Consider the following 24,661-nt stretch of genomic DNA (forward strand, 5'->3'; position numbering starts at 1 on the left):
GGTTATGTGCGGAAAAAATATATTTCTACATTGTATATGAAACAATTTCTCTCTTCTTTGAAAAAATAAGTTATTAGTATTTTCATAACTTTCAATTCAATAAATCTAAAAATTCCTGGATGCATTTCGATTGCAGCGCCAAATTTGGCGGCACTGGCGGAAGATGGAGTCTCGTTTTGACAATCGGCAACAGGCTGTCACACGCTCCATGAACTCATCAGTAAGAGAGAAGCTGGAATCTTTTAAAGTGAGCAACATTTTGTTGATGAGTATTTTCATCACTGATGAGAGAGAATAGTTTCTTCACGTGCTTTTATTCTAGAATCGAAATTGTCATTTACACTGTGCGTTATTACCTGAACATTTTCAGCTGTGCATTACAGGTAAAAGATTTTATTTGATAATTCAAATTTTTAATTTATCATTAGATTGATAAATATTTTGTTCCTGTGTGATATTAATAGATAACACTTAAGAAAAACGTCATGATTGTTATGGGATGTAGATACATTGAAAAATTATGTTTTTTTTGAATAAGACTTTTATATCCAAATTTTTATAGTTTCACGTCAAAATTAACGTAGTGTTTTACGAAACACGTCACTAAATATTATTTTTAAAAATTCCTTTTAAAAGAGACAGATGATTAATATAATAGATAAACTATAGGAGTTGAGATCAACGAATTCTTATCAGTTCTAGTTTAGAAGATCGCACGAATGCAAAAGAAACAAACCTGCATCACTTAAATTAATTAAATTATAATATTGGATGAATATGTTTTTATATAAATTAAAGTGAATTTTTCACACGCACACAGAAAGAAAAATTTTTTTACCTATTTGCAGTCACACAAATCAGTTAATTTTTTCTTTATTCTAATGGAGATTCCAAAGAACCCTTAAGTTTTTTGATTGCATTTTGAAGTACATTTTTTTCATTTAAACTTCAATTTTGGGTTTAATTTTTCATGTGATTTTCACAAAATAGTTAGAAATTTAAATTTATTATCTCTTGATGTTGAGTGATTCGTATTACAATTTTATCCTCACTTAAAAATATATGTATGGCGTTTTTAATAGTGTATTACTTTTTAATTGGGTTACTGTATTTTTGGAATATATGACATCCATATTTGTTATGGACATCTTTTTTTCAACCACCTCGTTAGGCATTTTGTCTGTTGTGGCTTTGTATTTGTATGGTGTATTATTTTATTTGAAGGTAGCTTCTCACTTTGTGTTATTTTGATGTGAATATAAATTACAAAGTAGTATGAGTATGAAACGACTGTTGTCTTATAAAATTTTGTGCAACATTGTAAAATATTATAATATTGGACGAATTTTACTTTCTTTACTTACACCCAGTTTAGGTATATTTGTTAAGGGAAACATTCTCTAGGTTTTATTATTCATTTCACATGAGCTATACCCTTTTTGTGAGTTTTATATTTTAAAATGGTTGGCATTTTTGGAAAGATATTGTAATATCGTTGAGGTTCTCGCACTTACACATATCCGAATCAAAGAAAAAGGTATTGGCGAATGAAAAATTGAAATTGAAAAATGGATCGCGAGCAAAACGAATATGAGTTTTCATTTTGATGCTTCTTCTCCATGACGTTTTCACCTCTACTGATTGCCAGCTTCTCTAAAAGAGAATTCCGGATATTTTTCATTATGGTCAGTTGCTGCATATTCGCAACCCAGCCGGTTATCTTTTCTCTAGTGCTGCTAGTATTTGTGAGGAATTCTTCAAAAATAAGTCCTATGTTTTATGAGAAATATACAAGTGCAGGAAAATATAATTTCGAAAACCATCGATAGCAAAATTCTGTAATCTATATTAGTAATTGTTTTTGCCCATGCACTTTATCCTTTATCTCGATTATTTTTTCCCCTGGGTTGAAAGACAGGTATCAAAAGCCGCATATAGATCTCGCCGATGAGAAATAAGAATCAAACGTCAAAGAACAAGTATAGCTCTGATAATTACGTATTTTCAGCTCCACCGACAATGATTGATGAAGGTTAAGGATTGCCCAAATAAAACGAAAAGAACGATACGACCGCTTAAATAATCACTTCGGATAAGGGAATGTTACTGAATATTCCGTACGTTCGTTAAACAGGTCGTGTTCATCCATTGCAAATGAAATCTTCACGCATTTCTCACACACGGAGTAGATTATTTACATGAATTGGTGACCATACAATAAGAAGAGAGATAAAACTAAAACATTTATGGTTAATCATAGATAGGCATTGTGCTTCAAAATGAAATAACAATTTTGCAGCATATCATGTCTCCCCATACACTTAAACAGAATATTTTTAATTGTATTTTTGATTTTTGCTCATCAACATTCTTAATCCGGGCAATGAAAGTATATAATGTACACTCTCTCTTAATAGCTCTCAAACAAATTTAGTTTTCATTTTCTTTGCAAATTCAAATGATAAACATCATCATCCCCACTCCCAAAAATGTAACAAACAATTCGTTGTTCTTGTTACAGAATTGTTTAATCAATGTTATTTTTTCTTACTAAATTTTAATAATTATAAACACACTATATATATGGTGAGATTAAATTATTTTTCCCAGTAACTTTCGCTCGCTAATACTGGTGGTATAGCATATTAGCTGTCCTATAATATAGTTGAAATCACAATTAGGGAATGTAATACAGTGCAAACAGTATTCCTACAATTAATTGGTAACTTTTAGACTTTCAAAACATATTAAGTAAGTGAAGTAACATCTTTTCGAAGTGTGACGTCTTAACGAAACTTTACTATGCACAAAATAAATGACATTTAATTAAAAATATAAATCCTTTAACAGTGTTAAAAAGAAAGCAAACTGCGCAAATTCTCTCTAGCTAAATACGTGAAGCGTTATAGTATTTCGTACTTCAAATTACGCGCTTAATAACCCTCGACATGCGTAGTCGTGCCTCTTTCATTTCCTGGTGATAGATTAGGATTCCTACTTTAAAGTAGTAGCAAGCATTTTCTCACTTCACCCTAGATACTCTTGCTCGAGTAGCTCGATCTTGTTTTTGTGCCAGCTTGAGTGTTTTGAGTCCGCCAAGTGAAACTTTTTCATTCATCTTCGAAGATGGAAGAACTTCCTTTCCTCAACCTAAAATCGAGTCGACAGTGAATCCCAGGTGTTTTTCGTTTAACCACGAATATATTTTCACCCTATACCTTCCCGTTGGGCCAATCCATCACTTCTTCAGCGTGTTTCCTTTTCCACGCAAATGTATAAAAATACTGTTACCTGTCAGCAGAGCTTCTCCAAGGATTCTAAATCAGCGTATTCATAACCAAACCTCCATAAAAGTGATATGCCAATTTCTGTTTCGGTTTTGAAACAATTCATTTCTGGTCATCAGTTATTTCCGATGCTTTCATATTATATTCACAGGCTTCAAATAATGTAATGTACGATGGGTGTTCTAAAAGTAAGCGGTTCGGCTATCACAAAAAAAAACATTTCCCTAAGTCACACATACAGAGGAACTTTAGATGGTTCTTTTGGCGTGTTCATGCAATTTTTTCAACAGTATTTCATTGATAATTTCTGAGTAACAATCAATAATACTGCAGGTGAAAATGAATATTTTTCCAATTTAGAAGTTGGCTCAGAAATCAGATTTCTCGATGTAAAAAGACAAAATTCGAGAAAATCTATCTAATCTCAAAGAAACATCATTAGAACCGTGTTTTTCACCTATAGGGCACTGTATTTAACACATTATAGATCGGTTTATTGAGGGGGGTAAGTTCACTCATCACACCGCTACATATTAGTATTAAAACACGAGTTAACTCGGGACTGGTGCACAATGTGTCAATAGATTCCTTGAACCTCGAACAACTTGCATTGCTAGTTCACTGACAAATAATTTCGAAATTGCAGAGCGTGAAATGCTACTGCACTGGCAAGCAATTTCATGCACGGAGATAGGAATAATCTTGTTCTACGATATCGGAAATTTGCGGGAAAATGATGGCTGTGTAGAAATTTAGTGAGGATATATATGTATAATTTGAACCATTAATACATTTTAGTTTCCCTCATTCCTTCCTTTTATATAATCAATCTTCCCCTTATTTTTTAAACTTTTCTCGTACGTATATGGTCATATTCTATATTCAACGTGATTTAATAGCTTAGCATGTTTTTTCCAAAGCTTGAAATGATACAAAAATTCAATGCATGAAATGCTTGCATAGCTGAATGAAATTTTATCAGCTATATTCAATGTTTACTTTAAAATACCGACTCCTAACGCCCCCCGGATATCACGCAAATATACCATTTCGAGATGCCACACACGACCTAAGCATTTCATCAGCAAGAAAAAATATTTGCACATATTTTTAGTCCAAAAGAACCTTTTCGTCGATTTGTCCAGTTTTCTGTGATCTCAAGTTTTCTTGGAAGAAAATTTGAGGAATGAAAATGAATGTCTTGTCTTATATTTTGACATTTTTTCTTTCGTTCAAATTACGTCACAAACATAGGACATGAATTTTTTCATACATAAAACATATTTTTTGTTTATAACTCTTATGAAAAGAGAAAATATCTCGAGAAAGTGTTCTCTTTGAAGGTAGCAATTTTCATACTAGGGAATCGAAAACCAAAAATGGAACCAATTGATGCATGAAAATCTTTGCATTGTCCGCGAGTAAACTTTTTTTAAGCATTGATACAGAATTTATTTTACACAATTTTAGAATGGATGGGAAATTATGGAACTTTATAAAGCTAAAGATAATGGAACTTTATAGCTATTTAGTAGAAAGCTATTTTTACGAAAATAATTTGAATTAAATAAAGTTTAAAATGAATGAAACGTGTAAGTGGTGGGAAGTTCTCGATATATAGTCCAGTATTCTTGAAAACTAGTCGCAGAAATACGGCTACGGTGCACATTTTAAACACTAATAGAACACATTAAATGTACACTTTCTTGTATAAATGAATCGAAAGTGGTTAGGAGTAGTGGTGTCGGCTGGAAGATATCTGGTTAGCGGACAAACTTATCGTTGTGTAAGTCTGCGTTCAAATTCCAACTGGAACATGAATGCGCTTGTTCAGCCATTCACAATCGGCTCTGAACTGCGAGTTCCATTTTTATTAACTCATTAGGGTGCATGAAATGAAACTGGTGATATACACTAAGAATGCTAAGTTTTAAGCGTAATTGTTTCGAGATTTTAGTTCACCAGTTTGAAGCTACGATAATATCTGACATTCAAAACGGGAACTAAATGTTTCTGCAGTAATGTAAGCGAAAGAAAAAAAAAATCGCAGTTTTTAAAACAGTACTACAAAGTGGCAGCAAAAAAATGCACGCGAGGTGTTCTCTTTTGATCCTATTTTTACTACACGCTACTTACTTCCTCAATTTTTTTCCAAGTAGGTGAGCTTCATGCTATATTATGTGGTCCTTAGCATCATTTTTAAATGTAAAAAATAATGTAAAGAAAGAAAAATAATTGTTTTAAAGTTTCAATGTAGCAGCATTAGATATCCAGCATTAAGATATAGCCTCAAAAAATATCACACACGTAAAGATTCTAAAAACAAGCGAAAAATATTCGAGTGTGATAATGAACAGATCATTCATATAAATTTTTCCGATAGTTTACGCTCGTTTTGGGGGTGTGGGAACATTTTTCACAAAATGGAGGCTTTTTCTAAGGAATGAATTGGTTAATCAATAGAATATATTGTTTCAAGCTGGAAATAATTTTAGTTGAAAAGACATTAAGACTATCGTAAAATGTCTGGAAAGAACAAAGTAGGACTGTCTATGCCCGTTATGTCCCCCTTATCTACTCTTTCTAAATCCTCAGTTAGCCGGTCCAATAACTAAAATGAAATAAAATATCTGAAAAAAAAAAGCACTTGGCAAGCCATTTGATCGAAATATCCTTTAGATCTATTCTTTTTGGCTTTATTCTTTTAAAGCTTTAACACTTTTCCCATATCAACTTACTACTGTACTTCCCAAAGTATTTCCTCATGTATGTTCGGTCAGCTATAGATATCTGCGTTGTGGATTCACGAGAGATATACCTCTACAATCAAACGACCGTAGTGTTCTTTATATTCCTTAAACAGACTAGAAGAGAATTTGATGGATATCCCTTCAGCTTTGCAGCATCGATTTTTCCAACAGTATGGTTTTTTTTATTTCTTGTAAAACATTACTAGAGTCAAATAGTTGCTACAATTCAAATATGACAAATAGTTTCATCTCTTTATTCATTTTTCTTTATCTAATTTCTCCGGAACATTAAGACTGAAAATGAGTAAAAAAAGACATTTGAAAGACGAAAAAAAAAAACTTTTTTCGTGATGTTGTAGAGCTATCAAGAGTATTTATACATTGCCAATTGCTCTATTAAATTCGATGCCTGAGAAAGAAATATGAAGCAACTTGGGCAATAAAATGTGAAAATTTATTACTCTGTTAAGCAGCCGTCTCAACGCATAATTCCCCTTTTTTACATAAATTTGTTTTCATCGGAATAAATTTCAATTATTTATGGGGCGAGATTTATTGCAGTTATTCTTGGTCGTTATTTTTCTCATGAAGAGATAATAACGCGAGTAAAGAAATTTCTGAAACTTGGTCATCATTTTAATATTATTGTTATTATGTTACACAAATTAATATGTTAAAGATGACATTTTTATTAAAAAATGATCGGAAACATACATTATATTAGAATTGATTCCCTGAGTTGCATTTATGAGCATTCAGGGCCGCTACTAGGGTGGAGGAGGTGAGTCTGGTGCCCCGGGACACAGACCCAGAAGAAGCGCAAATTTTACCCTTTAACCTCTCCTCAAACATTGCAGGAGGAGTCAAAATGAGTGCTTGCCTCAGCTGGCCAAACATCTAGTTCCAGCCGTGTGAGTATTTATTCGCAGTAATAAATTATAATTGATTAGTTGATGAATAAAATTCAGTTAGTTGTTCCACTCAGTAAAGTTGTATCCTTACAGCATTTTTGTGTACTACAAAAAAAGTGGCTTCACGGCAACTTCATTAACACTTTCGGAGGGTAGATAGTGCAAAATATCGATGTTAATAAAGACCCTCGAAATAAGGTTAGAAATTTTAAAATAATTATATTGAAGGTGATTTTGAACAAAGTATTATAAATATCGTTGTAGCAGTTTTGAAATATCTTCAAAAATAATATCGATATATAGAGGGACTTATTGTAATAACGGACACGTTGTATCAGAGGAATTTAACATTAGACTATAGGCAATTCCGAACAAGATTCGAAAAAATATCGTTGTAGAGGGATTTATCCGGTATATCAAGTACCGTTGTAGTGAAGTTTCACTGCATTTGAAAATGAAAATTACAAGAATATATTTTCTGATTCGAAATTACTGTGTGCAGAAACAGCATTGCAAACTGTTCACGCAAATGCTAGCGAAGGTATGGCATTTCATTATTGTTTGATCTAAACAGATCTCGAACCTACTGTACATCTTTTATAGCCATGGTTAAGAATTAACGCGATGAATAACGAAATTTATAAATTATTACGTTGCTTTTGATGCATTCAAAACTGTACCACAGATTAAATAAAACATAAGCTCATAAAAAAAAAAACTTTCATCACAAAACGTATTATCACAATTCACAAAAATTAGAAAAACAAAATGATGTTTAGGATTGCTCTATTTTAATTTTCTGTAATAAAATAATATATCTTTATAATATTCCATGGTATCAAAAGCAAGATTGATATATCTGAATTTGAAACAAAAACTTTCTCCGATTCGGTATAATGCCAACAAACTGTTTACATAGTTTAATTATCCAAGCTTGAAAATGTCATCCAACTCCTCTCATGCGTCGAGATCTCAAAAGAGTATACGTTCGTATTTCTTTTACTTTACTTTTTTTTGTTAAACGAAGAAACATCAACTTGGCTATACCACAGAGTGTGTCATTGGCCTTAGCCAGCGCCAAATTGTCGGTCATTAGTATTGAAAGAAAAAATAAAGTAAAATTTAGTAGCGAAAAATGTACGAATTTGTTCATTTATCATCAAAAAGATGACATCTGCGGCACATTTTTACGGAAGCTAATGAGAGGGAAGTGTATTTAAATTTTTATTACTCTCTCCCGAAGCTAATAATTAATTCATAAAAGTTTGAAATTCGTGGGAACTCTGAACCTTTTCTTTGCATATTTTGAATTCTATTGACTGACACTGTTTGTGTGATCCATCTTTTTATGAGAAATTGTGCTGGAAACATCGTTTCAGATAAGAAAAGTTATTGAAAATATAATGCTATGCCACTTTTTCTTTCTAATTTTTTTTCATGGCAAGAACACCGAAAACGCAAAAAAAATTACCATAAGCTTAACATTTCGGAACTATACATCATCTTTAAAGCTGACTTATTTCCGGAAACCATTTCACATATTTAACATGAAATCGGAATCGGAATCCACGAAGAGAGACGCTTATACTTTTTGACATAATCGACGTCATTCGTGAAAGAACAGGAAATTCAACATTGGTTTTGTATGTCGTTAAGCACATACATCTTATTTATGTATTTGAGAAAGAGATCAGCAAACAATTTCGATTTTTTCTTCTCAGAGAATCCAATTATTTCTTTGTTACACATTGCAGTTAAAGTAAAGTAGAAGACCACTGAATCCAAAGAATGCTTTGATGAAGTTAAGGATCACAACACTTGCATTACTCGTTTACCTTAAGCCTTTCCCTCCCACCAGGACATATATGTCCCATACAAGTTCTGAAATTGGTAGTGAAAGAGTTAATTTACCGTATTCCCGCGCATTTTGCGGCGTATCAGAAAACTCTACATATTCTAGCATGCAAGAAAAATTAAAATATTTTCACATAAAAACGTCTTAAATCGATGCTGGGTGTGTTGAGGCCAAATAATTTAATACTCTTTTAATTTCAAACTTCAATAACTCGACTAAACATAGAAATAGCGCTGCCATCTTGGTCTTGTTTTAAAGAATTAGAATTAGAAGTTTGTGCCAGTACCACACCGATATTCGTGGCTGCCGGAAGTCGCGAATTGAATCAACGATTTTTAACTTTCCGAATTCAACACGTCCATAAACGGTTCATCATATCTCATAGACTAATTATCCGATTTAAGTGAATCAAGTGTCGCTTTCAAGAAAATTAAATGTGTTACAACTCGTTATGAATTTTAAGTCCATATGTGTTGAGAACTCAGAAAAATATGAGGCTATAAAGTTGAAGAAGTTTGAAAATTTCCCGGTTTTCAAAAAATGTCGTAACGTATAAGGACAAAGTACTACCAGAATTACAAAAATCAAGCACAAATACCTAGAGCACAAAATTTCAAAGAGAATGACACTGAACACGCCCAGCTCGAACTGAAAACCAATGCACAGTATTGTCGCGAATATATATAGGATGATGCCTCAAACACCTTGGTCGCAAATCACTAACAAACCGTTGATTTATTTAAACTTATTTTAATAATTCTTTTAATTGGTAATTTAAAATTTTGTGCTTCTTTATGTAGCTAATTCTCTCAATGCCATTTTACCTTGAAGGGGGTTTCTTGGAATTGAATTCATAAAAAAAAAATATATATATATATATATATAGGTCTTCATTATAGGAATATCCATTATTTATTGAAACCTTAAGCAATTCCAATATTTACTTTTTATAAATGATCAGAAATAGCAATCAATTTGTGTATTTCACACGCGTTTGATTTTTAGCTATGACTGAAAGTAATTAATCGAATTGGCACGTAGATATACGATTGAGTCTATATTGAATGTTTACTCAAAATTTTGTTTAATGAAAACATTAGTGGCCATATACCACGGACAAGTGTTCAAGATTTATCGAGAAAGAAAGTTCAATTAGGAAAATGCTTGAATGACGGGGGGGGGGGGGGGGATAAAATAAGAGTCTTTATCCAATTTTCATTTGATTATCAGAAGATAAAACAAAAATTTCCAAAGCTGGAAAAACAATTAGCTGAACTTATCTACTTTTTTGAAATTAGAAAAAAATGTTATTTTTATTAACCGGAATAAATAATACATTTCGTGCAACGTGGCTGATAATAAGATAGAAGCCTAATGACGATTTCAATACCTCAAATGGATGGGCCACTGCAAAAGTTTCTTTGAAAAATATCACGTAGATTGAGAGAACTGTAGCAAGTGCTGGCAAAAATAAATAATAATAATAATAATAAATATAGAGAGTTTTGCCTAAAATTTCCACTTTTACATTGTGAAATCAAATTTGTGTAAGAGCTTTATTTTCTTCGATTGACCATTTATCTTTCTAATGCGCGCTTCAAATAGATTTTGCCGTGAATTGACGTCCATTGAATGTTAGTCACTAAGATTTAGGAAACGTATAGGAAATAATTAGAGTTTATGGCAATACGGAACGAAAATTTTGCAATGTACAGTATTTATAAAGATTACCAATAGAGATACGCGATTGCAAAAAAATTTGGTATCTCAGAAAAAGGAACAAAATTTGATATATATACAGGGTAATTATAATTAAAGTTCCCGTATGTACTCTGAGTAGTTTTTCTCAAAAACTACTTATCCGAATACAGCCAAATTTTTAGGATATCTTAATGAGACCATGGAAGAGAGATTTATAAATTAAAAAAGTTCGATTTTCGACCACCAGGTGAAAAATTGGCTCTTTTTCTCACTGCATTTTACATTTTCTCATGGTCCATATAGCGTATATAAAGTTTCAAAGGAATACGTCTATCAGAACGGGCGCTACATAGGTCGAAGTTGTGCCAGTATACCGAAACTGCCTTCACTTCCAACTCATCTCACTAATGGCAGTAAATTGCAATATAGCGATATGGCCAGAGTTGGTGTTTGGTGAAGTAGTAGTAATATACCGAAACTGTTCAGACCTATATAAGCGCCCGTTCTGAGAGACGTATTCCATTGAAACTTGGTATATACGCTATATGGTCCATGGGAAAAAGGAAAATTCAGTAAAAAAAGTGCCACTTTTTCACCTGGTGGTCGAACATGGAACTATTTTTTTAATTTCATAAATATCTGGTCCCATTAAGATATTCTAAAAATTTGGCTGTATTCGAATAAGCAGTTTTTGAAAAAAAATCACTCAGAGTACGGACATTGATTATAATCATCCTGTACTTATTTATCTACTCTTGTCATTCCATTGCGTAGTCTATAAAAATGCAATACTCCCTTGTGTATAGGTCGCAAGAATTGTTCAGAAAAAGTGAATGTGTAAAATGTTAAAAAACATGCCGTGAAGAGACTTCTTGTCCACATTTATGAAAAATCTAAACACATTACACGCAACTGTAATTGCACGTCATTTTCATGGTTATCACAACGGCTCACGTTATATTTACTGTTTTATGTATGAGAAACAGTATATTGTACATGTGCATATAGCAGTGTTTTGTAAACTTTTTTAGTCCATGACCCATTTTGGAGCACATTTGCTTATTGTGGTCCCCTGTCTCAACCAGTCACTTCCCTGTTATCCAGAAACTAGCCTTTCTATTTATTAAATTGAATTTAAGCAAAATAAAATTTATGATGAACAAAAAATGTTATGAATAAAGCTGATCTCTGGACCAGAAGCAGAGGGGAGCGATGGGGGCGATCCCAAGAACCAAATTATAAGGGAAAAACTGATGTGTTCCCCAAAATGCGGGACGATCCAACGAGCCTACACAATAAATCATCCTTTCCGATATATCACCATGAATCCGAGCCTAACATGGGATAAAATTGAGCTTTCTTCTTGTAGGAGTTCTATGCAGGGCCGTCTCAACCTCATGGACTACCTGGCTAAGTGATATTCCCCCCCCCCCCACCAAACTTCACGACAAAGAATGTAAATATGTAAGCTTTTATACTTCAACTAAGACTATTGTATCGGATCTCGTCATACAGACCCTCCTATCAGCATGAGGCTTCCGGGTCATTCCCAGATTTACCCACCAGTCACATTTTCCCCCACTATATTTAATTCGAGAGCTATAGGTCTCCACAGTTTTTTTTTTAATTTTTTTTTCAAAATCCTCTGTGGCCCCCTCCTTAGCCATCTCTCTCTCTCATGGCTCCCCTTTCAATATATTTTCACCTGTGGCCCCCTTTGAATAGCCCAGGACCACAACGGGAGGCCACAGGGTTAGAACCAGTAGTTCTCAACCTAGTGCTGTACATACATTGTATAGCAGAGCTGGAAAAATCGCAAAAAAATCTAGGCACGAGAAAAAACTTTTTAGGCGCCAAAAAAATTTGTACTCCGAAAAAACGGTTCAAAACAATGTTGCTTCTTTTGACTTTTGTCAGAGCATAGTGACCCTCTTTTATGCTTGCAGATATGCTGCTATAAATTCCAAACATTTTGTGCTGCTCTCAGCATGCAATTTAATAACTACACAAAGAAACTTTAAGGCTCAAATACCAATTTTCTAGTCGTCATGGCGGCTTGGTGCCTAGAATTTGTCCATCCCTGTGGTAATTGTAAATACTGGATATTGCCAATACCACTGGCCCTATTTCCCTAACGGCAAAAAAATATTAGCCAAAACGCAAGCTGTAGGGGTATGTGTTATGATGTGGGCCGGAAAAACTGATATAATTTTAATGAACAGTCATTTGAATGCTGTTGGATATATATCAAGCAATCATAGAAATATAATTTTTTCGATATGCAGAAGATATCTGAAGTCCATTGTTCATGTTAAAACAACGCTCCTATGCAAATACAAATACAAACCGCAAATCCTTCTTGTGAATAGTTTTTGACAATGACACATCCACATTACAAACTGTCCATCTTGTAGTCCGGCCCTGAACCTTGTCGAAAATAGATCAGACAGACTTGCTAGAGAAGTATATGCAGGTCGCAAGCAGCACAACTCTACATTAGAATTGAAAGGAACAACTTTATCTTAATGAAGAAAAATCAGAAAAAAAAGTGTAGGAAAAGCGAAAAGACCATTTATGAACTAATACTTTTAGAGAAATTCAAGAAAAAAAATTTCAAGTTATTTTACAGAGGATTTAGTTATTTCCACCTGTTAGTGTAATACGGATCAGTGAAATTTATATAAAACCACAAAAAGTGTTAGATTGGTTTTTTTGGTAAGTAGACGTCTTCCGAAAAGGAATTTCTGTAATGTAAGTTGTTTTGTTAGTTTTTCTTTCCAACATGATGTGTTTACTGCATATTTTGATACATTTGCTTACTGAATACTTACTTGTCTTTCCAAAGTGATTTTTTTATTTTTAAGACGCTGTTTCGAGACGCATTCTACTTATAATGCAATACAGGGAATAAAAAAATAATTATCATTATTGCTTCAAAATTCTCATTTTTCATAAGATTTTCTTCATTTCAGGAGATGCAGAGCTATGGGTACGAAAGAGTTTAAATTCTCATCTTCGGAAATTCCTGTAAGTAATTTGCAAGTTGTTTTTAAACTAAAACGTGTCAATTTCATTGTCAAAATGTGAAAAAAATCAAAACTTTCAATTTAGTAAGTCACAAGCTGTGACGTTATGATATATAAAATTACCGAACTGAAACTCCTTAATATAGATATATGGTATATAAGTATCTCATTTTGGCATTATATAAAAACTATTTTCTCTCATACAATAATCTAATATTGTATTAGATTTCTTAACAACATTTTCAAGTGATTTAAGGGTTCTGAATAGCAGAAAATTAATGGAAGATTTATGAAAGTATGCACATAACTCAATTGTTAAAGTTTAATTTACGAAATGAAAGCGCAACTATCGTTTATTACGCAATCATAGAAATTCATAAGGGAAATCACGTAAGGGAAATTACTCTAATTTAAATTCATTCTACCTTCGAGAGCCAGTTGATGTGGTGAAATTCAGTTGTAACACTCCTAATAATTAATTCGTGTACAGCTGACTTTGAATGACATGTCGGCTAATTGCAAAAGCGTTTTCACAAAATCTAGATTTCGACTCAGTTTGATAAATATCGAATAGTAGTTTGAGAAATCTTTAGAGTGATTGACAACAATCTAATGATCGCAGAGTAATTTTCTATTGATAATAAAAGTGATCTGGAATCTCCTGTTCTGGTATTGGAAAGCAATTACGGAATGATTAATAGATTCTTGAATCATCTCGATATAGTTTGGAGAATAAGTTGGATTCTTACTGATGAGTAATTAGCAAACTAGCTAGGTATACTCTGCTGTGAGAATGAAATATAGTGATACACCTCGGCTAAAACGAAGATAATTCGTTCCAGAATCGTATTTGTTAGGCGAAATTTTCGCTTGCCAAAACGCAATTTCCCATAGGTATCTATGGGAAAATCGTTTAATTCGTTCCAGATACTACCCAAAATTTAAAGATAAGTTTTTAAAAACACCAAGGAGGGCTATAAAAAAGACAAAAACTGATCGAAGACTAAAATGACAGCTTCAAAATTGGATAAATGAGAATTTACAGGAAGATGAGATACTGAAAGATCGTTTCATTTTAAGTTATGTACACAACCAACACCAAGTTTAATCTACTAAAGCATAGTTTCCCAAACTTTTGTTCCATCGACCCCTTCTTCAGGAATTTTTTTCTTATCGCCCCCAATTTAAGAGAACCCATAGGAATCCGTAGCTTCTATCGCCCCCTGGATCTTTCCATCGCCCATCAGAGTGCAATATTGCCCACTTTGGGAAACACTGTACTGAAGGATACTACTTTACCGCACACCAACTCCGGTAATATATCGCCATACGGCAATTTCCAACCAGTGGAGTTGGGTGGGAAGCGAACGTACCATCTATCGACTCGGCATGTAAAAAACGTCTTTCTGATGTTCTTTGCCTGGATTTGAACCCGTGTACCTTGACTGTAATCTTCATAGTGGAAGACGAGCATCTTACCACTCGGGCGCTTTACTAAAGGCTCGTGTTGACACAGAAATGAGCTGACTAAGTCACAAATGGATGAGGACACCTACGAACTCGACTGGGTTGTGTCTACTAAAGGCTGGTGTTGACACTTCCCAGTCGAGTTCTTAGGTATCCTCATCCATTTGTGACTTGGTCATTTCTGTGTTTCATACATGCAGATGGAAAAGGAAATCTCTTAGAATACCCAGACTGTTTTTCAGTTTGATGCTGAGTCTTGCACTAAAAAAACGAGTTCTCGATATAAACATAGTTTTATTTTTTTCAACGCATTTGCTATCAGCTAAATTTTTCATTTTACATGAAATGGTTCAAAAGAATTTCATAAAGAAAAGTGGAGGTACATCTGCAAAAAGATTCCGAGATGGACATCAATTAATTGGGTTCCAGTAACAGTAATTCTGATGATGATTGACGCTGAAAATCAGCTTACGACACGGCTGCATGTTCGCGCGTGTGCCCATATCAACGAAAATGATCGTTAGTAATCGGTTATACACAAGCACCAAACACCTTTTAAGCTTATGCTAAGACGTAGCAAAAAAATACGCCAAAAATTCTACAGGGTGGATTCTCTATCTATTTATTTAACTATTAACACATCTCAACGGGCTGAGCACAATTACAGAGATGGAAAACAACTACGAACATAAAAATACCAAAAATACAATACGTTAATGAAACTATAAAAGAAAAGTAAAATAATAACAATAATAATTCATCAAATTTACGCACTAAAAATTAAATAATCAAATAAACACATAATGCAAAATACATATATATATACGTAATGGAAATACAAATTGATAATTTTCGATACAAGGGAGACAAAGTCGTCTCCTAAAATGCACGTCACCCACGTCTACCTAAAACAAAAAACAGAAAAATAGATGAATTGCTCAAAAATACAAAGATAAGTAAACAAAAGTAAATTAATATGAAAAAAAAATCACGATGCCGAAGCACCTCGTACCTAGTGCAATGAGGAAACTTTGTGAAAAATATCTGGAAATTCACCCGTATTATAATTTTTACATGCTCGCAAAATGGGTGAAGTATCCAAAATGTTCGTGCGCGTGCACGAGGTAAATAAAAAACATTGCGGGAAATATGAGCCCGTCGCTCGCAAGATGGCACGGATATGTTAATTAGGCTCATCAAATAAGTCATTAATTCTGCCGTGAAAAAGTTTGTGTAGAATCGACCGCCCAATAATTACACACGTGATTCCTTGAGAAAAACTAATATTGAAAAAAATGTTTTCCGTTTTAGGATCGGACAATTATTTAGGGAGTATAACGTTTTGCATTTCGTGACGTGTCAGTTTTGTAACGGTGAGTTACGCACCAAACACCCAATGAAAGTAACCCTCTTCTCGAACAGAGGGTTGCAGGTTTTTGAAAATGAACTTGAATATATTGAATCCCGTTAGAAGACAGATTCGATCTTAATCTTTCATGATTGGCGCTTTTCTCTCCATGAGTGTGATGTTATAACCTTGTTATTACGGGTTAGTTTCATGTTATTGGAAAATTGATCACCAGATTTGCAAAGTGTTATTCAAATGAGATTTATTTGAAAAATCGTTTAACCAAATCAACATTTTGTTGCCAAAACATGATAATTTGTTCTCCTTCACTATTAAGTGACATCTTTTGAGGGAAAGTGCATACAAAGCATAGTGTTTACGTGCGATCGCTTTTTTTACCCAGTCTTTCGAATTAGATCACAGGTTGGTCAATAAAAAGGGCAATATATTTCAGTTATTTCAAAATTTCATCGAAACGGTTACTCGCAAAAAGCTTCAATGAAGGATGTAAAAATTGTAGCTTAATGAAGATGACTGGTGGAAACAGTAAAATGATAGCAACGATTCAAAATTTATTTATCTATTTTATTTATTTATTTATTGTGAATGGCAGGGTGGCGCTTTTTTCACAAAGACGGGGGGGGGGGAGAAACACAACAAATAAACATGCAAAGGAATAAAATAAAATAAACAAGCAAAGGAATAAAATAAAATAAACAAGCAAAGGAATAAAATAAAATAAACAAGCAAAGGAATAAAATAAAATAAACAAGCAAAGGAATAAAATAAAATAAACAAACAAGTAAAATAAAATAAACAAACAAGCAAAATAAAATAAACAAACAAGCAAAATAAAATAAACAAACAAGCAAAATAAAATAAACAAACAAGCAAGTAAAATGAAAGGAAAAAATACATGGTAATACACTGCTGGCCACCCAAATTGCAACACCAAGAAAGACAAGAGATATCGCAACAATATTTATTTTGTAGATAACATGTTGACCAAGCATCAAATGATTAAATTTATAGACTTCTGTGAAGTGTGGTTCCTGCCAAAATCAGTAGCCAGAGTAGCCGCCATTGTTGGAGATCACCGCTGCCACACGCCTCGGCATTGATTCAAAGAGACTTTGGATGTGTTCTTGGGGTACAGCAGACCAAGCAGCTTCCACGCGTTGCCAAAGTTGATCTGGTGTGGCAGCTGGGGATGTAATCTGGGTCAATCGTTGAGCAACCATAGACCACATGTCTTCTATCGGCGAAAGATCCGGAGAGCGAGCTGGCCAGGGAAGCAATTCAATCTGGCGATTGACGAAGAACCTTTGGACAATGCGTGCCACGTGTGGTCGCACATTATCCTGTTGAAATATGGCTGTGGGCAAGCCCTGAAGGTAAGGAAGGACAACTGGCTCCAACACCTCGGAGATGTAGCACTGGCTTTTTAAAGTACCGGCAATGCATACTAGGGGAGTGCGAGAGTGATATCCAATACCGCCCCATACCATAATACCCGGTGCAGGACCAGTGTGGCGGTGCATAACGCAGCTGTTCAGCATCCTCTCTCCACGGTGTCTCCAGACTCGAATCCGACCATCGTGGTGTTGCAGACAGAAGCGTGACTCGTCAGTAAAGACAATTTCATTCCATTGTGCCGTCCACATCCTTCTTTCATCGCACCATTGGCGGCGGAGACGTCTGTGGTTCTGCGTCAAGGGTAGACGAAGCAATGGACGTCTTGCGGACAGACCACTCTGCTGTAAACGGCGTCGAATGGTACGCGCGGTCACTGGATGATGCGGTACAGACTGAATGTGCTGTGCTATGGTTCGTGATGTGGCTGAGCGATCCCTCACTGCCATACGCACAATACGCCTGTCATCACGTGAAGTGGTGCACTGAGGTGGATGCGATCGAACACGTCGGTCCGTCGTACCCTCCTGCATCCAACGATCACATATCCGCATTACAGTTGTTTGGTTTCGTCCAACACGACTACCGATTTCCCTGAAAGATAATCCACAATCTCGGTAGGCCACTATCCTTCCTCTGTCGAACTCGGATACTTGATCAAAAGATGATCGCTGTTTTCTACGAGGCATAATTGATCGTTTTTTTGAAAAAAACCACAAGAAAAACACAATTGCCGTACTTCAAATCGTCGAAATCTCCAAGCCTTAAATAGCGCTTTGAAGTGGCGCCACAGGCGCGCGTGATGTGCGTCTGCGCTGAAATTCTAATCATTTGCATATCTCACCTCCGCTAATGCATGTTGTAAATTTCATATTATTTGCATGCTTCCTTCAGGGTGTTGCATTTACGGTGGCCAGCAGTGTACAAATAAAATACAACTATTAAAAGAGGTGCATGTAAAATCACTTATAAGAATGCAATGAAAAGTTAAAAACACAACGAAATAACAGTAGCTGGCTCGGAAATGATAAAACTGAAAATTCCTCGAAAAAGAAATCATAATAAATAAAAATTAAAAAGCACAGCATCGAAGATGGGGAGACAGATCATGGTTTTTTAAAGCGGCCTTAAACTGATGGATTGTGTACTTCGTTACAATCTCACCGGGTAATGAGTTCCATATGCGGGCTGTGCGAATGAAAAAACTGTGGTATATATATATCTTGTGCCATTTCGGCAGAATGGAATTCTGATTGTAAATTCGTGGGCTCTAGTTGTTGGGTTGATGTAAGTGAGGGATCGACTGCTATGAATGTTAGTGCTCTCTGTATTTTGTAGAGCAATACTAGATCAAGCAAGAGTCGGTGCCATTCGAGTGAGTGTTTATTCAGGTGCTCCAGTCTTTCTCTATATAATTTTTCGCGGAGACCAGGTAGGTTCTTTGTAAATCTTTTTTGTGACTGTTCAAGCGTCTTGATATCTCCCACTCGGTAAGGGTACCACACAGGTGAATCATATTTTAGCATAGGTCTTACAAATGTGTTGAATGCCTGAATAAATGTCACGTTGCTGCATTTGCGATATGTATGAAAAATCAAATATGATAGATTGGCACGAGCTGAGATTTCACAGTAATGGCCTGAAAAATTCAAGGATATATTTATCAGTGACCGATGGAAGACAGATGTTACCAATTGAGTACTGACAACCTGGGTTGCTGTGCCCGACATTAATAACCACAGTTTTTGAGAGCGATATGGGAAGTTCATTGGATTGACACCATCTGCGAAGCCCGTCCCACGCAGCCTGAAGGTTGAAGCATGAGTTGAAGTTATGAATATTCGTATCAATCTTTTAATCAAACTGATTATTTTATGAATTCATGTATTCAAAATAATTAGTGGTTTCATCCAGTCACATTTCACACCGAATTCTACATGTTGCAATAAAAAATTTTAATTTCCTAGGAACTCTCTGCAATTGATTTTGATGACGCTGAAAGAGTTTATTTATGAACCCGTGCTGTCTTGATAAATTTAATTTCCTTTTCACAAAAAATATTTCCGAAATTTATTCTAGTCTTCATAATCCTCGCAGAACTTGGTCATTTCTTTCAGATAAATTTGCATTAAAGGACGCATTTATGATATACAGTATTATTATATACAGTATAAGGGGGGAGATTGCCTCGGGACGTTCTTAGCAGAGATGGACTTCAGGCTCTCGCCATCCTAGGCACTACTAATTTTGCTGGCTTTTTGAGATGCTCTTATACGTATTTCCTTTCTTGATTTTTTTCCCGAAAAATCATGCCTCCTAGCTCTCAATTTTCTAAATGAAAGCGATCTCTTTACTGCTTGTTGTTCTAAATATGATTTTGAGTATTTTGTTTCTAAACACACCACACTCACAACATGAATGAGATGTCGTAAAAATTTTAAACTGTATTTGTTAGACTTCATCATGACAAGTTGTAATTGTGATTGATTTCATTCAACAAGCTTATTGTGTTAATCAAGTTAATTGTGTTGCAGAATTACAATCAAAAGCCGTGATGCAACATGTAAATCTTCGGAAACTTCTAAATTGGAAAGGAAAAAAATATAATTTAGAAATTGTTAGTGATATTTTATTCATTCGAATGAGACAAATAAAATAAGTACAGACGTTGTGCAACTCTTGATTCAAAGTAAAAAAAAATATTATCAGGTGTAAAAATTTCGAAAGTGCTCACATATACAAAGAAAAAAAAACTGGTTAGCTTTCTCGATTTCTCTTAGGAGGTTAACAGAATGTCATCACCTTCAAAAACATCAAGTTATACGATTGGTGTACGTTCGGTAAATTTGGCAGGATTAAGTGACGTAATCAATTTTTAAAGCGTTATAACCCCATAATTATTGGTCAAATCAAAAAACGGAAAACAATTTTTCATAGTATTTTGTCACAAGAAATCACGTTCGTAATTATTGGGTGGTCGATAGTATCCCCCCTGTATACACATTAGCTAAGGTGGTAAGAAGAATTTAAAAAGAAAAATTAGTCACACACATAGGTTAATTTTTTCTCACCCACGATTCATTAAAAAATAACATTATTTAACGTGATGAACCATTTATATATTTTTTGATGTGACAATACATTAGTAATCAAAGGATACGAAGGAGATCAATGTCTGAAACTTCTCTAATATCGTGTTTCCCCGAAAATAAGACCTACCCCGTAGCATGATTTTTCAGGATGCTCCTAATATAAGCCCTATCCCGAAAATAAGCCCTAGCTAAAATCGTCAATCACGGATTTAGTATGTTGTTGCAACACATGATGAATGTATTGAACTATATAAAATGATAATGGTTTTATTATCATTTATTATTAAATAAAAATATAAATAAATGATATTGAAATTTTTATATATACTTGAAATAAGTTATAAAATATAAATAAAAATTAAATTTTCGTTAACACCCAAGCAAGCCTCCTTGGACGAGAGGTGAACGCCTACGTAAACAGATAAATTTGAGACTTTGACTTTTATCAAAGAAAACGAAGAAAATGTCTACTCAAGTGTTTCTGATGATGAATAAAAAAACAACATATAGCCGGAATTACACTATAAAAGTTTTAGAAAAGTTCTTTTATAAAACTTGAAAGTGCGACCAATAAGCGTATTGGTTATATTTGAACAAGTGCAACCGAAATTAGGTTACATTTAATTAAATAGGCTTATTGGTTGTTTTTCAAGTTTTATAATAGAAATTTTCTAAAACTTTTATAGTGTAATCTCGGCCTATGACATATTCGGCTACCCAATGAATGCTGTTGTCATAGGCCAGGATTACACAATAAAAGTTTTGTTAAAGATCTATTATCAAACTTTTATAGTGCAATCCCGGCCATAAGTAAACAACCGGTACAGTTCGACACTAAGAGCTGAATGAAGCGACAAGTATTTCCGGCGATCAAGGATGTCACTTTCGTAGGTCCTGAAAATCTAAACTGAACTTTCTGTTTACTTTAAACGAAGACACCCAAAAGAAATGTTTTATGAAATTGAAATTTTTTGTCGATTTTTACGTAACCATCATTCAAAAATGTCTTCAAAAACAGAGTTATTCTATCAAAAAGTAAGTCTCAGCGTGATTTTTCAGGATGCTGCTAATATAAGCCCTACCCCGAAAATAAGTCCTAATGTATTTTTTGAAGCTAAAATTAATAATATAAACCACGAGTCTTATTTTCGGGGAAACGCGGTAGCAGTTAATGCACTTACTCAATTACTTCGACGTATCCAGATTATCTGATTTTTTTTAAAACAATTCAATTAAATTAAAAACAGTCGAGTCATATGAGTGCTTTGTAATTTTTTTAAATAAAAAAATACCATTTTATATGGAAATTTTTATGCTTCATAAATCCTAGTTCCATACTTTTCCTTCGGAATGCTAACCAAGCTTTCAGATAAAAATTCCTGACGTCAAATGCTCTTTGGTTGTTGCTATTCTTACAATTTTTCCATCAGCGAAATGATTGTATGCACTTTGATGCTATATGCAAACAATACGGGAAAATAATCAAACGTTTGAGGACAACTCTCGAATATTTGAAAATAATTTCATTTTTTCAGCTGCCTAGTAATTTAATTCCTGTTTTTTTTTATACAGGAGTGTATATACATATCTTTTTATTCTCGTATTTTTATTATGTTCGTTTAATTTTAATTCATATACACAATATGTTTTCCAGGTTATCCTTATATTCCTAGTTTCCGAAATATTCATCATATCTCGCAACGCGGTTCAAGGAGACTACGTAGACACCGAAGATTGGTTGGACCATATCGAAGTCACCGACCCACCTGATGTAAAAAAACAGTCAAACAATGAATCATACATACCCTATGAACTCAGACCAGAAACCTACATTGTTCCAGCTATTTTTCTTATCATATTTGTTGTTGGATTTCTCGGAAATGGCATACTAATAATCATTCTTCTTCGTAATAGTTCTATGAGGACTGTGCCAAATATTTACATATTCAGCCTGGCGTTAGGAGATTTCATCGTTATAGTTGGATCTGTTCCTTTCATAAGCACAATTTACACATTCGAAAGCTGGCCATACGGAATAGAAGTATGCAAATTCAGCGAGTTCTTAAAAGATTTATCATCTGGCGTAACCGTTTTCACTTTGACATTGCTCAGCATTGATCGTTATTATGCAATAGTTGAACCTTTCCATAAATTTACAGGAATGCCAACCAAAAAGGTAACATTGTTTTTATCTCTTGGAGCTTGGATATGTTCAGCCACAATATCAGCTCCAGGAGCATATTATTCTTATTTAATGGAAATAAAAATCCACTTAAATGAATCAGTGTATATATGTTATCCATTTCCCAGCCCCATGGATCCATGGTACCCGAAAGTAATGGTCATGGTTAAATTCCTTCTTTTATACGCTATACCTCTCACGGTCATTGCATACTTTTACTGTCGGATCGCTCATCATCTCGTTCGTACGACTGACAACGTTCTCGGATTGAATGAGACTCACCAGAGAAGAGCTGGTGGTAGAACCAGAGTCGCAAAAGTCGTTCTAGCTTTCGTGGTAGCATTTGCCGTATGCTTTTTTCCTAATCATGTCTTCATGCTATGGTTTTATTACAATCCAAATTCTCAGCAAGATTACTCTTACTTCTGGCATGCTTGGAAAATAAGCGGATACGTGATGACTTTCATAAACAGTTGTCTTAATCCAATTGCTCTGTATGTTATAAGTAGTCAGTTTCGTACAGAATATCGTCGCTATTTTGTGTGTTGCTCAAGCGTCGATTCTGACAGAGCAGATGTAACGCTTTGTGCTTTACCAAATACATCAACCAAAAGTACTTCTCGTTCGTTAGTCGGTTCGAGAGTTTAGGTATGCATGACATTCCAGAGAATTTTTTTTTCTAGGTCATGAGTGGTTTTATCTTTAGGAATTTGTTAGTGTCCAGGTAAATATCGAATTCCTCAACTAATTTGACTGATAGGTTTCTTGTGTCTTGGCAACACACACGAATTAGTTCCCTTTCGATGCTTAAAACTGTTTTCATTTTCCCAATTAGCTAATATTTTTATAGAAAAGGTCTTAATTTTGTAATTACCAGTGAATAAGTTTGGTTTTTGTTGCTGTGTTTATCGGCTCTTTGCGAATCGTACAATTTAGACTAAATGAAGATTAAAAAAATATGTTAGTTCTCATGTGTTACCAAATTTATTGAGATCGGCATTAATAAAAATAAGTTTCTGATTTACGTGAATGTCTTGAAGGTATTTGCTTTGCACAATAAATGTGTTAATTAAAGGGTTTTTTTTAAGAAATGTTGAAGTGTGAGAGTTTCTGTTGATATTTTTTACCACTAAATGATGAAATATTCTAAATTTCGAAATAGTGTACATAACTACCATCTTCATTTTGAAAGAAAACGAAAGTAGCCGATAAAGAAATCGGGGAACATATATTTTTTATACATTTTAGATGTAACTAAATTTGTAGTTATTGAGCTTTCAAGCTTGTGTTTCTAAATTAGACAGTAAAAATGTCATAGCTTTTATAACTAACGTCAAAAATGTTGCATTACTTAACTTGGTGGCGTAAGTTTCATGACGTTTCGAAGCTTTCTACTAAGATAGATTGCGCAACAGCTAATTTTCATGTAGCTTGTCTTTAATGCTTGATGATTTTAACGCCGAAGCAACCCTTAGCAAATACAAATATATTACTATATACAGCCGAACCCCGATGTAACGCCACCATTTGTCTCACAGGTTCCTGGCTCTATAACGAGATTGACGTTATATCGAGTCACAAATTAACGTGTGTAATCCCTATATGTGGAAGATTTGTTCACTGCAAAAC

At 34.2% G+C, this 24,661-nt stretch overlaps 1 protein-coding gene across 1 annotated transcript; it reads left to right on the top strand.

The window, feature by feature from the left end:
- The first annotated feature begins 238 nt into the window (after positions 1-238).
- On the top strand, positions 239-24,101 carry LOC149085461 (neuropeptide CCHamide-1 receptor-like). Its single transcript, XM_089233478.1, has 3 exons — positions 239-383; positions 13,477-13,531; positions 22,505-24,101. The coding sequence occupies exons 2-3, from the start codon at positions 13,490-13,492 to the stop codon at positions 23,678-23,680; spliced, it is 1,218 nt and encodes a 405-aa protein (XP_089089604.1). The 5' UTR covers positions 239-383; positions 13,477-13,489; the 3' UTR covers positions 23,681-24,101.
- Positions 24,102-24,661: the final 560 nt, after the last annotated feature.

This window comes from Pholcus phalangioides, unplaced genomic scaffold, assembly GCF_987345545.1.
Source record: "Pholcus phalangioides strain wild (caught in Gottingen) unplaced genomic scaffold, Ppha-v1.0 ptg000007l_1, whole genome shotgun sequence".
Classification (NCBI taxonomy): domain Eukaryota; kingdom Metazoa; phylum Arthropoda; class Arachnida; order Araneae; family Pholcidae; genus Pholcus; species Pholcus phalangioides.

Excerpts from the sequence above, each read along its gene's own strand:
- LOC149085461 (XM_089233478.1), top strand. The coding sequence starts at position 13,490 with ATGGGTACGAAAGAGTTTAAATTCTCATCTTCGGAAATTCCT. Across the intron at positions 13,532-22,504 it reads TCTCATCTTCGGAAATTCCT|GTTATCCTTATATTCCTAGT; the intron begins GTAAGTAATTTG and ends TATGTTTTCCAG.